This window comes from Sinocyclocheilus rhinocerous, unplaced genomic scaffold (assembly GCF_001515625.1).
Source record: "Sinocyclocheilus rhinocerous isolate Xijiao unplaced genomic scaffold, SAMN03320098_v1.1 scaffold1588, whole genome shotgun sequence".
Taxonomy (NCBI): Eukaryota; Metazoa; Chordata; class Actinopteri; order Cypriniformes; family Cyprinidae; genus Sinocyclocheilus; species Sinocyclocheilus rhinocerous.
In genome coordinates, this window is record NW_015648510.1 from 296986 (window position 1) to 312234 (window position 15249).

The 15249-nt window shown below is 38.1% G+C and overlaps 1 protein-coding gene across 6 annotated transcripts in view; it reads right to left on the reverse strand.

The window, feature by feature from the left end:
* The window catches only part of arhgap21a (Rho GTPase activating protein 21a), a 99814-nt gene that overhangs the window by 47776 nt on the left and 36789 nt on the right, over positions 1 to 15249 (reverse strand). Inside the window, exon 1 of one of the 6 annotated variants that reach the window (XM_016514389.1) lies at positions 1621 to 1833. The exons of the other annotated variants lie outside the window; for them this stretch is intronic. Within the exon in view, the coding sequence (XP_016369875.1) occupies positions 1621 to 1641 (21 nt within the window). The 5' untranslated portion in view covers positions 1642 to 1833. Of the gene's footprint in view, positions 1 to 1620; positions 1834 to 15249 lie in introns of those variants that run through there. 6 annotated transcript variants of the gene reach the window in all.

Below are 15249 nucleotides of genomic sequence, written 5' to 3' on the forward strand. Positions count from 1 at the left end.
TGCATAGTGATTTCTGTATGATTTTACACATCCTTCTTGTTCAATTATTTGAGTCACTGACAAACAGTGAGACATTTTCACAGGTATTAGTCTAGATTTCTTCACACAACATATTCTTGAGCTCAATTTCGGAACTTTTTTTATACGGAATCATTCCGTATAATTATACAGTTATGTGAAGGTCCACCTGTGAATGCTACCTTGAATCATACACGTGGTTTTCCAAAAACACCCACTATAACATCACAACATTCCTCTGCCTTTCATTGTTCATTTCCCTACCATTAACCAGTCATATTCTCTATGTGGTGGGCACACAACCCTGTTTCCAATGCTAAATTTAACCTGTTAAATTATACATCTGGAAAAAGCTCTCGTCTGAATGGCGGAAAGTCCAAGAGAAGTGAATGGCTGCCCTGTGTGAGACTCCTCCTCACCAGAAACAGCATCATACAAACCATCCAGTCCATCAAAGAGCATGAATAATACACACAATCCCATTGGACATTGGTTACATTTAAGATCCAATCACATGCTCTGATTTCACTAGCACGTGCATCTGTTTTTTTTTTAAGTTCCAGTTACATTGGGACTTGTAATACCAGAAAAGTTGGCATGACAAATTTAGCCAAGCTATGGTTCAGCCTTTCAATCTGGAGGATCTCATTTGTTTGTCTAGAAAGCAATGCGATTACATTGACGGTTTCAGATGTCACCTGTTTTTTAATATTTCTCTTGAAAAAAAAGACCCTAGCAATATGACATTCATTAGAGATCTTAACATGGTCTCAAACTCGTATACCAAAAACATATCTCAAAATGAACTCAAACGTTCTTCATCAAATTCTTCAAAGACCAAACGATTCATTTTATAGTTCTATTCCCCTACCGTCAACAACTGTCTCAACTGTCTATTTTTTATTTCTCATGAGGAACGTAAGGCGAAACATCTGAGACAAGGTTGATAGTTAGCTAAATGAAAAACTTAAATCCATTTCAGGGAAGTCTCCTGAGATGTGACAGAGCAACCTCTAAGCAAACATTTTCTTGCAAATGTTGTCATGACAAAATGCATGTGCGTCCTGTAGTTATGGCAAGCGTGAGTCACTCTTTAGCCACAGTGGAGCTCCCTGCGAACACAGAAATATCTTGCTTTCCCGAACACACACACTTTCCCAAACATAAAAACAACTTAGCCACAACTCTGTTATCCAAGTGAAACAATTATCCACTGGGTTAGGTTAAAAACGTGAGCAATTACCCATCCAAAGTCTGTTCAATCCCAAGGTTGCTCTACTCGGACGGTTGCTTACATAGGAACAATAACTGAAACGTGAAACCAGGGCACGTACACACAGTCTTCTTGCTGTGAAAAATATGTTACATGTTGGCTCAATGTAGGAGACCTAACCAACCACCCTGGACGTCAGTGACGCACAATGCATTCCTGAGAGCCATCTCCTCACCCCCCTCAGCCCCGCGTAACTCAATATGCCGCTGGGAGCCTCTGCCAATATGAAAACCCTCCATCCCGCTGCAGCACTAGACTGTCACAATGAACCCATCTTCTCCTGTTTAGTTCTGCTACTCTTAACCTACAGCAGATCCACAGATCCTTACCCAAGACCGCATGCAGTTCATCTGAGATGTCTTCTTCAATTTTCGCCAAGAGACGCCCTTCTGGGCCTCCCGAAGCCCCAGTTCCACATCCCCCCAGTATGCCCTGGCCAGGAGCTGGAACCAAAGGCAGGAAGTGTCCGATAAACAGCCGTCTACCCCTGTCAGACAATCCCAGGGACAGTCCCCTATTGCGCAGGAACACCCCGGAACATCCATCTGGTCTGAGCCGTCCTTCCTGGGCAGAAAGCAGTCGGTACACGCCCCATTCCTCTGAGTGAGCATGGCAAAGCCTGCTGGTCCCTGCTATGACTGCTTTCCTCTGCTGATCTTCTGATGATGTGATTCTTTCTCGCTCTTTGCGATCCCTCCCTCTCTCTCTTCCTCTCTCTTTCAGAGTGGGAAGGAGTGCACATGCAGGAGGTTTCCATTGAGACACGGAGCACGTCAGGGAGAGAGTGAAGCAGGGAAAGAGATCGTCAGAGCTCAAACCAGTGTACCGCAAGCACAAACATCTGCCTGCGCTGGACAAGATGCCTTTCTCTTCTTACTTACAATGTTTCTTATTTGATTGTTCTCCATTGCTCAAATGCAAAGCTACTATACTGCCTGTCTCAAATGTACCTCTAACCATGAGAATTTGGGATGTAACTCATCCTGAATCATTTGTGCAACAGAACATGAATGATAATAGTGTGATTCTGACTTACGATTTACGAGGCTAGAACAGACTTAGTGGTAGGCTCTTTTGGCTTGGGCCAGTAAACAACCACACAGAACACACTAGCAACCACTTAACAATGCACTGAAAGTCACCTAGAACATACTAGCATTGGAAAGGCAATTGTTACACCGCAGAGTAACACTCTTCTCACCAGAAGATGGCATCCACAGCGGAATTATAAAAGTCTGGGGTACTCAAGGAGCAGGGTTGGGAACCACTGAGAATGGTTATGAAAAACTAAGACCTTTTTTATCTTTAGTGTGTAATATATCTGTTTGTGCTTGTAAATGATCTGCAAAGTTACAAAACACTCAAGCAGAAAAAAACTTGACTGAAATGCCTTGTTTGTAGTCCTGCCATAATTTCTGTAACTTAGCTACATCACCATGTTATACATTTGCATAATCAGTGCACAAAAAAAAGAAAAATAACGACTTTATTTAACATCTTACGCCATTATCGAGAGTACCACGACGTATGCGTGTGGTGCTGCTGACGTAGAACATAGCTTCATAAAATTACAGTTGAACCACTGATGTCACATGGACTATTTTGTTGATGTTCTTGTTACCTTTCTGGGCCTTGAACGTGGTAGGACCCTTGCAGTCTATGGAGGATCAGAAACCTCTCGGATTTCATCACAAATATCTTAATTTGTGTTCTGAAGATGAACGAAGGTCTTGTGGGTTTGGAACGACATGAGGATGAGTAATTAGTGACAGAATTTTCATTTTTGGGTTAACCATCCCTTTAAGGTCTTCCAATATCAACGTCATAGATATAATACTGTTTATAGCTACTCATGAAGCTTAAATCTCATAACTAAATCTTGATTATGGAATGGGGCGTTACAGCTACAATGTACACACTCTAAGCAGGTGACCAATCACAACAGATTGGCCAGTTGACCAATCAAAGCAGACTGGGCTTTTCAAAAATCTAAGCTTTAAAGGGTAGTTCACCCAAGAAGGAAAATTACCCCATGATTTACTCACCCTCAAGCCATCCTAGTTGTATATGACTATATTATTTCAGACAACTACAAATGGAGTTATATTAAAAATGTCTTGGCTCTTCCAAGCTTTATAATGGCAGTGAAGCTGTTCCCTCACCACAGTGCAACAGTGAAAAGGGACTTCTTTCAAATAGTGTCAGTTCCAACAGTTCAGAACGTTGTTTAAGCGACATACACCGGTATTGCGGTATTTTAAAAATTCATATCATAACAAAAATAAACACCGGTATTCGGTATGAACCGGTATACCGCCCATCACTATCCACACGGCTTCTGCATTCATTACTTCTCACCAGAGCTTACGACGTCCTACGTCATCCGCTGAAATGCCACTCTCTTGTGTACACGTGTACAACAGTTAGCAGAAGCTAGAGATTATGGTTTATAAAGTTTTAAATATGCATATTTTTCTTACACAAATGCATCAATTCACTTCAAGAAACCTTTATTAACCCCTGGAGCCACGTGGAGTATTTTTTATGCTGGATGGATGCCCTTTATTGGACTTCTATTTCACTAATGAAATCTCAACAGCCATTCACTGCCATTATAAAGCTTGGAAGCCAGGACATTGTTTTAATATTACTCCGATTGTATTCGTCTGAAAGAATTAAGTCATATACAGGTCATATACAAGGATGACTTGAGGGTGAGTGAATCATGGGGTAATTTTCATTTTAGGTGAACTATCCCGTTAAAGAGACAGGTATAAATACTGAGTGGATAGCAGCGTAGCCATTCTTCAGAATATTTCTATTTATGTTCAAAAACATGCCATAAAAGTTTGGAATGATTGAGTAAATTACAAAATTGTATTTTTGGTTGAACTATCCCTTAAATCAGAGCTTGCTTTCCTATAAACCACAGGGTCATGTCTAATACAGTAGTGAGAGTCTCTCTGTTCATCTTCCCCTTTAGTGTTATGAAAGATGAGCACTGTCATAGTTCAAAATGCATTTTAATGTGGGCGACGTTAAGAATTAAAACACGTTTGGATGAGTACTGAAAGTTTCTTTCAGTTTAGTCGTTTATGACACATCATAAGAAATCCACATAAATAAAAATATATTCCAGCTGGCTGAAGCCATACACTGTGTGTTCATGGAGGCTATTTCATAGAAATAAAGGGGGAGGAACGTCTCAGGTTACGTATGTAATCATGGTTCCCTGAGAAGGGAACGAGACACTGCGTTCTCTCTAGGTAGCTATGGGGAATGCCTTCAGCGTGACCGGTGTCTGAAGCATACATCTAAACACGACAATAACATTGGCTGGCGACAGCCTATGACTTCACTACCAGCGTGACCACAGTATAAAAGGGTGCCGGGAGAATACGTCATCCGCTTCTTCGTCTGAAGCTCGCGTCCGAAGCATGGCGAAGCTTTTAGAGGACGCAGTGTCTCGTTCCCTTCTCAGGGAATCATGGTTACATACGTAACCTGAGGCGTTCCCTTTCGAGGGAACTTCGAACTGCATCCTCTAGCGGTCGCTATGGCGAACGGTATACCCACGCTGCCATGCTGAGTGGAGTGCATGCCAAACACTAAGGCGAGCACAAAGTACCAACACCACCAACATAATGGGAGTTGCCCCTGGGACGCCCTGACGGCTGTCAGTGACATTATCCCCTCCGGTAAAGGCCTGAGCTGCATACCCCAAAGAACTCACCTGTTAAGGGCTGGGCTTGAGGAAGCCTGAACCCAGGGCAGAGCTCAAGGCCTCCCCTTAGTGACGTCATAGGCTGTCGCCAGCCAATGTTATTGTCGTGTTTAGATGTATGCTTCAGACACCGGTCACGCTGAAGGCGTTCCCCAAAGCGACCGCTAGAGAACGCAGTTCGAAGTTCCCTCGGAAGGGAACTCCCTGCTGCCATGGAAACAAACAGACCATCACAGCAGGTTAGACTCTTGCTTTGCTATGATGTCACTTATAATATTGGTCAAGGTTTTTTACACACAAAAAAACTTAATGTAATTCTGATATGTTACCAAATATAAAACCAACGGCATTTAATTTAAAGGGGTCACATGATGCGATTTCAATTTTTCCTTTCTCTTTGGAGCTCTTGGTGCATAAAGAAGATCTGTAAAGTTGCAAAGACTAAAGTCTCAAATTCAAAGAGATATTCTTTATAAAAGTTAAGAGTTAACCACGCCTACCTGAAATGGCTCGTTCTAACACGCCCCCACATATCTACCTCACTATGTGGGAAGATTTGCATAACGCCGCCCAAATGTTCAAGCAAAGAAAGAAGGCGTAACTTTTATCCTCGCTGTAGTATTGTTGTTGCCGCCACCGCCATGTCGTGAAGGCGCACGCTTGAGGTATTCGGCCAATCACAATGCACTGGATAGCCGTCCAATCACAGCACACCTCGCTTTTCAGACCGATGAGCTTTGTTAAAATCGACACGTTTCAAAAAGGCAGGGCAGAGAGGACAAACAATAATGTACAGTATGTAAAAAATAATGTGTTTTTTAACTTTAAACCGCATAAACACATTTCATTACACCAAATACACAAAATAATGTTCTTTTTAGCAGCATCATATGACCCCTTTAAAGAAAGAGAAGTACACTTCTCAAGCAAAACATTTCACAAAAAGAAATTTGTAAGGTTTCAAATGAATTAAAAATGTAGAAATATGTGAAGTAAATGTCAGAACAAACAATGATCTGAATGTATCACCTAAATGCCAGTGTGAACAGTCAGTCCTAAAGATTGCATTTGAAAAAGAAACCAAATTATGTGAGTGTGAAGACAACTAAAGCTTCTTTGGGTCACTGTGTGTTTCCAGTCACTTCTGATAATATGTATCTAAATGTATTTCATTTGAAGTCAATTTGTATTTCATTTAATCATGTTTAACACTCACAGACTTAAAAAGTTGATTGAGGATGGTTCAATTAAAGAGACAGTTTACCCGAAAAAATCAAAATGTTGTCATCATTACTCATCCTTATGTCCTTGTGTTCATATGCGAAACACAAATTAAGGTGTTTTTTAATGATCAAATATCAAATATACCACATCTAATATGTTAGTTGGAAGGTCACCAATGCCAAACAAAATCAGGGAGTCAACAATAGTTGGTGCATTTCAACAATTAAATGGATAAAAGCATGTTTGCACATTTCAAAAGCTCACAAGCATCTACTTCAAAGAAACCACAATACACTGAGCATCTTTTGAAATCCAGAGTTTTAAAGCCTTATGGCATCACAGGTGTGTCACTTCAATAGACCTGTTGACCTTTCAGCGTATTGACTGACATGTCGTTCCAAACCCATATGCCCTTTTCTTCTGTGGAACTGAAAAGATGTTTAGCAAAATGTTCATGCTCCTCTTTTACATACAATGAAAGCGTGTTAAAAAAGTGTTCCATATGACTTGTGCACTATATTCCAGTCTTTTGAAGAAACAAGTATTTACTGTTAACTACTGATGTCTTCTGTTATAGACGCAAGTCACACAAAACTGAGGCAATTCGATTGTGGAGGTTACACCAGAGCAGCTGACAGCACTGAACTAAATCATCTTCAGACAGCAGTGTTTCATTAAAGCTCTTCCTGTAGCAGGTGAGCATTCTAACCGCAGAATCACTGCCTGTAAAATTAACAGCAGTTTAAACATCCCTCTGAGCTATTGTCTGCCTGCTACTTTAATAAACCAGTAGCAGACTTCTATAATATGTACTGAACACATACAAAAGACAATAATATATGATTACAAACTGAACTAGAGCCATATCTCTAAACTTTTGACAATTATAACAATGGCTTTTCTAATCAGATGAACATGGCAGTGGGCACAAACAAAAAGACTGGGGCAGTGGGGAACACTATTTTCTTTAAATGCACATATTTTTGTTAAAATACATAGCTTGGGTGCAATGTAAGTTGCTTTGGATAAAAGTCTATACCACCACAGTACTATTTTGTAATGGGGGGTTCCCTTGGTTTTTACATTTTTTTGTCTGATCTGAGGCCTCCTCACACCCTCATGTCCCAGCTGAGAGCAGCTTTGCCAGGGGATTGTGGGTGAATGTATTAGCAGTCTCCAGGCCAAGCAGAACATGCTGTAACCATGGCAGGGTACGAGTATTGGCGATGTTATTATTAGTCATGTTTGGGTTTTTTCCCCTTTATTGCTAGGTAAACTAAAACCAAATTAGTGGTAAAGAGGACATCCTAAGGGGAAAAAGTGAGCCAGCTTGTGGATTTGGACTTTCTGCGAGTCGTAGACTAAGAGCCAAATACAAACACATGGCTTTCACTTTACTTCAGTTCAGAACAAGTGGAAAGTAAGTGAATCTCACAAAAAAAGTCTGTATCATATTTCATCCCTAAATAAATAAATACATGTTTTGAATAAAAGGGAATTTTATTATCTTATTTCTTATGATTTTTGGGGTACTCATCCCGATGGGTTTCATTCCACAGAAAAAAATAAATAAATAAACATTGCAGTGAATCTTACAAAAATGGTAAAACAATTTCTGGGTCATATTTCACCTCAAAATCAAAAGGGGAAAAAAAGTGGAATTAATCCAAAATCATGGATCATTTTAGTCAATAGCCCATAATAATGATAAAAAAATAATATATATATATATATATATATATATTTATTTTATTCGATTTTGGAGTGAACTTTAACTTGGATATTCCTTTTAATTTTTAATTTAAATACAAAGCTTTCTGTAGTCACACAAGTAATTCTTTGCAAACCGTTGAGGTTTATTTATTCAAATCATGGTGCCTAAGATTTATTGGCCGATTATTAAGGTGGATTTGTGTGACAAAAGAAACAAGGGTGATGCTTCAAGACAAAAGGGATGGAGTGGATTGGCAGCAAGAGATTAGAGCCACAAGACGACCACAAAGGAGCCAGAGGAACCCTGGGCATTCATACGAGAGCGAGGCAGAGGAAAGATTAGGCTCTATTCAGGAGGCCTGAGATTCATAGTGAGGGTAAATTTAATCTGGGCAGACTGCATCTGGACTCACTTATGAATAAGACCAAGATCCCTAATATAGCCCCCTAACCACATGAAGTTCAATAATATGCCAGCTTTACCCCCAAAAAACCCTGTCTCCTGACCTGGTGCCACTGGCACACTCTAATACACTACGCAGGAAGTGAGATAGCATGAACAGACGAGCCATTATGTGTAATAGTGACTCGTATTACTTGTTTCCAGTTGTGGGAAAGTCATTCCCAAGGGTAGAGGGATATTTTGGCATTTCTGGTCATGAGGAAAGCCATTTTGAACTGTTTGTGTGGCTGAAATGTGGCAAATAACATGCTTAGGACAGTGTTGGGTAAGCTCTGTTAGCCTAGCGCTGAGCATAACTGAACTGAGAAGGCTTAGTCACACTGGTTTTCCCCGTTCACATGAGGAAAAGAAAACAATATCCTAAAATCTTCGTCTACAGACCAAACATCAACATAATCTGTTGAGGAGTCAGTGAGTCACACCTATAGACTGTTTTGGTAAAAAAAGTACACGACCATCTTTCAAAATGTTTTTTTTTTTTTCAAATGTGAGTCACACTCTTACCGCATTTTAGAAAAGTTCAGGGTTTTTTAACCATCACTAGAAACCACATGAAAAAGTTACGCTTGGTCTACATAGAGGACAATTCCATTAAAGTGATACGAGTTCAACTCTATCAGCAAATAAACATTGTTATACAATGTAGAGCATGAGACTAGTGTGGCAAAATCACTCACAAACCCTTAGTTACATCCAATTTTCCATGCCATGACCTTGTCAATCCAGTCACTTTTGTATGATCTGCACAAGGATGCCAGTTACATTATTCATAAAACACTATGTGTGGAATATTAGAATAGCGTACGGAATGCAGTTTTCAATGCTAAACAACTGAAATTCAAAATCCCTTGTGAATAAGAAGTGTGTTTTAATTGTATCAAATGTGCACTTTTAGTGTACTTCAAAGAATATAAAAAAAACTGTAATTACAGATAATATAATAGAAGTACACTTGTGTGTTGTGTACTAATATACTAAAGCACATGCACATGTACTTGCTTATAATTTTAACTGCAGTGTGTTATTCGATATTTCATTTAAAGTTACTATATTTTAAATGTACTAAATTGCAACTTCATTATTACAGATGTGTATATTTAAATAGCCTACATGATGTACAAGTTTCAATGAAAAAGACACTTTAGCATAAATGCTTACATTTTGCAGTTCAGCTAATTGTGTTTAGTATAAATTTAAACTATAACATGTTTTCTTTTAACATGCAATTGAGTGTGAGGACATATTTATTCAGTTCACACTTAAATATATTATTTTAAAGTATATTATTTTCGTAATAAGTACTTTTGTACACTAAGTATGCTACTTTGTACCAACTGAATTCAATTTAATTACACTTTATTGTTGGAATTCTTTCCAAAATTTGTCTTGAAACAACCAATTTGACTTTCACACCAATTACTAAACAAACAATACAATAAACGCACTTTAATACAAAAATATTAATATTAATGCATAAACACACGGCTACAGTGTATTAGAATAGTGAGTCCTTTCTATTTTCCAGAGCCCTACCTGGACCCCCAAGGGCTAGTATGTTACATTTAACCTTAAATTACATTTAATTTTTTATTTAAAAATGGAGGGTTGAACACAATGCATTGCGGGATACACTATCCATATTGTGCATTGAACATTATATTGCACATTGTGGCAAAAGTAACAGGTTCTCTGGCTACACCGTACATACAGAAAATGTACATATTGTGCACAGAATGAATAGCCTATTATTTCTGCATAGTATGAACAGTATTTTAGTACGCTATTCCAAACATAGCTACAGTTAACATGGAACAAACTCCAGTGGTATTGCAATACCAGATGTTCATGCACCTGGGAAAGTAGCCTCAGCTCAAAAGGATGATTTAGACAACTTTGCAGCTCAAATCACAATGAATTAGTCAGGTAAACGCTTAAAAAAGCTCCTCATTTCTGCTTTTAAACCCTCCAGTACAACTCTCCCGTATACTTCCATTATAAATGAATTACTGTAAATAAATGTTTTTTTGATTTACAAACTGAGGGACGACTCAAAATTATTGTCTGTGGTAACCGCCAGCACTCCACAGATGTTGTTAATCAGCTTTACGTTGTAAATAATGTTATATTATATAAGGACTATTATTTTAAAGCAAGCCTGCATCTCGATGTGGAGAAGATTCCTAGTTCCCTATAGAGAATACCAACAAAGGGTCCAATGGTGGGGGTGCAGGGTCTGAGGTGTGGTAGCTATTGCTCAGTGAAGGGCCCTGCCATTGTCCCCACGGGTCCCTAGACACTTACAGACAAATGCTGCTGTCAATCACACACCCTTTCATTCGTTTAACAGCAGCTGCTCCCGTGCAGAAAAGAAGGCAAAATATGTTTGTGACAAAGGAAGAGTGTGGCGATAATTTGAATATTTGCATTCAAGACAGATTCTGCCTGAGGGATTAAACCAAATCTGACAAACAAAACCTATGAAAAATGAAAAGGGCTGTGAATGGAATACCATCAAAAGAGAAAATAACAATATATACAATCCAGATATGTAGTTTTCTTAATATAAAAATAATTCTTATATTTAAGAATAAGCAATTCTTCCACCGAGTAATATTGTTCATCAACTGAAGAACATGCTTTTATGGGTGACATAGATTTAAAATAATGCAATAGTTTGATTTGGAATTTCTAATTTGGAATTGGAATTTACTCACACACTCGGGTCTAGACACTCAACACAGACAGATTTATCATTCGCACAAGCACCTGATTCATGCATAAACCAACAGAGACGCAAACATCTGGAAATATAAGGAACATGTGAAGGTATAGGCTAGCCGTGTGGTGTGTCTAATGACTCAAGCGTTCCAGTGGGCTGAAAGAGGCCTTAGTCTTTAATGTGTAGCTCTGAAAAAAAAAAACAACAACACTGACACAAAAGGGGCCGTACAGCAGCAGTGCAAGTGCAAACTGATGCTGAAATATCTCTGAGCATTTACTCAAAAAACAAATATTCTGACATCCCTAAATTATTAAACTCACCTTAAAGTTGTGCCATACTTGTATGATTCTTTTTCATTCACTGAATACAAGAAACAGGTATTTTGCTGAATGTTCAAGCTGTTCTTTTCCATTCAGCTAAACTGAGATGGGACTGAAATGGGACTGTGAAGCTCCAAAAAAGACCAAAAGGCACTATCAAAGTGGTCAATATGACTCATTATTATCAAAGTCATATGACAGCTTTGTGTGAGAAAAGAAACTCCAAAATTTAAAGGGATAGTTCATCCAAAAATTCTTCAAGCTGTTCCAAACCTGTTTGAGTTTCTTTCTTCTGTGGAAAATAAAATATATTTTTAAACAGTATTATTATTGTTATCTAAAACTGAAACTATCTAAAATAATTTTTGTTAAAAGGGGAAAAATATCTAATATTACATGAAAAACGTCAACTTATACTAAAACAGAAATAAAATTAAAGCTAAATACAAATTAAAAAAATAGTAAATTAAATAATAAATAAAAACAAAAAAAATTATAAAAAGCACATAAAATTACTAAAACTAAAGTTGAAAGTACATTCATAAAAAATAAAAGCTATTTTAAAATAATAATAAATACTATAATAGTATATAAATAATACTAAAATAAGAAATGTTCAAGAAATGTCCGATTTTTTTTCTTTAGACCCTACAGTGTAAGTCAGTGGTCACCAAAATAGTTTGTTTAACAAGATTCTTCAAAATATATTATTTAGTGCTCTGATGAAGAAATAAAATCGTGGTTTGAAACCACATGAGGGTGAATAAATTATAATGATTTTTAATTTTGGGGTAAACTATCCCTTTAAGGCATTTATGAAACCGAGAGGTTGACAAATTCAGTAGTAAGTTGAAGAAATTGAAAAAAAAAAACAGATCACTTGAAAATTAAAATTCTGTCATCACTTAAATGACCCCAACAGTCACAGCCTTGCAGATGTGAAGATTTAGACACAGTCACAACAATTGCTTTTGAAAGCTATTAACTAAGTTTCACTTCATTAATTCTCCAGTGCGTGACCAGGTTCAATTAAGACAGTGATGTAACCATCTTACTCAGAGGTAGATAATGTGGCAGAGCTAATGAACGAAGTAGCACAGAACCTCCACAGCTGTTTATGAACCAGAAATCCACCGTGATCCGGCCATGAGAAACTGATTTGCAATTTGACTTTCCGAACACAACCGTAACTAAGACATGCCACGCATGTTATTAGCTGCGCCATGTCTATTTATGTGACTGGTGAAATATTCACAACCGGGATCCAAAATTCATTGGTGCTTTGAAAGACATGCCTAAATCTAAAAAGACATGAAACACATGAAAGATTAAGATCCATATGACTCCTGTGAGCATCCAGCATGAGCACAAGCTCGGGTCTTTCTCGCCATTGGTTGGTCCCTCGGTTGACATCAACATTTGTACATGAAACACATGAAAGATTAAGATCCATATGACTCCTGTGAGCATCCAGCATGAGCACAAGCTCGTGTCTTTCTCGCCATTGGTTGGTCCCTCGGTTGACATCAACATTTGGATTCAAAGAGTTTCCAGCATGATGACTTCATATCGAAAGAGCCAAGTGGCTGGGGTTAGACTGGAGAAAACAAGACTTTGGCCAGTTGAGTTGTTTTTTAAGAGCAGTTGCCGTGGGCTTCGGTGGAGTTTATTGCACGATAGTCCTGACTGCTGGAAACAGGATCTTCTAAAGAACGCCGGAGCCGTTAGTGTGACAGAAGCGGTCCACACCCTTAAAGCTGAACCTAGAGTAATAAATTAGGGGGAGTTTTATTCAAGAAAGAAGAAAAAATCGAAAGCGGGGGGAGTCATGATCACATAAATTGAGTGATTTGAACTGTCCACAGCATCTGCGAGTGAAATTAGCATGCTTAGAAACTGCACTGGTGTTTTTTTCCCCATGTAAACAAGCCCTGGGCCACGGCACATGGAAGAACACTGTGCCTCCACCTCCATCAGCTGATGGGTGTGTACCGCTCTCCTCTCACACTGCTAATGTTGCAGAGCTTCAGCCAACCTGCCAGTTATGGTCATTCTGGTGTTTTAAAGGAGTAGTTCACCCCAAAATGGAAATTTTTTTATTTACCTTACTTATGTACATTTATATTGTATATATATATATATATATATTAAATTTAATTTTCATTTTAATTCAGGCTATTTTCCTCATACAATTAAATTATATAGTATACTTGGTTAAAAAATGCTCTAAATTTTCTCTAGTCTGCTCTAAAGTCTTTTAAAACTATTTAATAGCTTTGTGCAAGATTGTTTTTTTAATTATTCACTGACAACATTCCTCTGCAGCCAATGGTGTTTCAAGTAATTGATGTCAAACCAGTGTTATTTAGTTTTAGTTTAGTATTATTACTATTTTAGTATTATACTATTATATACAATTCATTTTAATTTTAGTTTTGGTATTTGTAATTTTACGAAAAAAATCAATTTCTAAATGTTTATTTTCAACTTTAATTTGTTTACATTTCAGTTTCATTTATATAAGTACTTTAACTTTTATAAGTACTTTTATAAGTACTACAACTTAAATATATTTTATTTCAGTAAATTGCCAAGGTGAAAAGTTTTTGTTGTTGTTATTGCTATTTTTTTTCTTTTGAATCTAATATTTATATTTTATTTAAGCTTTAAAATTTAATGATAATAGTTTGGGGTAACAATAACAACAAAGCTGGCTAACAATAGTCCAAAGCAGTGGTTCCCAATCCTGGTCCTGGAGAACCCCCAACACTGCACGTTTTTGGTGTCTCTCTTATCTGGCACTCACATTTGAGGTCTTGGAGCAGTGTTTCTCAACCCTGGTCCTGAGCGCCCCCCAACACTGCACATTTTGTATGTCTCCCTTATCTGACACCCATTTCAGGTCCTGGAGTTTCTTTTAATGAGCTAATGAGTTGAATCAGGTGTGTTTGATTAGGGAGACACACAAAATGAGAAGTGCTGGGGGGCGCCCAGGACCAGGGTTGAGAAACACTGCACTAATTCAGTTCACTAGAAGGAGTGAATGAAAACGAGTAGTGAATTCGGACACCTGAGTGCACCAGAAGGAATGCCGCTTTTGCATAGTTTGTGCTTGCTGTTTATTAATCATTTGAAACTAGCAAACTAGCAGCTCCAGTAGTAAGATTAAAGTTAGATTTCGTCACGGAAATTATGTATAAACCCTAATCAAACAATTGAATAATCAATTTACAATTAATTTATACCCTTGTTGTACATTATGCTGTACGCCAGTGTTTCCCAACCGGGGTGCCGTCTGTCGAGAGCAGGGGTGCCGTGTAAAAAATCATTTTTTAATATTTTAAAATTGCTAAAATGTTCAAAAAAGCATCTATTATATAATATCCATTTCTGATGTCGCCAATAATTAGAGATGCACCGAAAGTTCGGCTGCCAAAAATTAGTTCACCGCTCAGGTTTCACTTTCACGTGGTGTGACACTCTGCGTATTATCCCGCTCTATGCGTGTGCGCTCCGCTCAGTCGCTCCACTCGTATACCGTTCATGCTCATCGGAACAGCAAAGTCCACTCAAAAATTGAGCCGACAGGAAACATCGATGTAGTACAGTATTGTTTCTGTCTACAATAGCCCTACTGTGTTGTAACATGGTGTGGTATATGGGCAACTCTGGTAACACTGCCCTCTCATTCATTGATCTGCTAACCGTTATGCTCAGCTCACGTGTTCTGATAATAATAGCTTTCTAGGACTAAACATTATTTGGATAATTGGTAAAAAAAAAAAAAAAGTT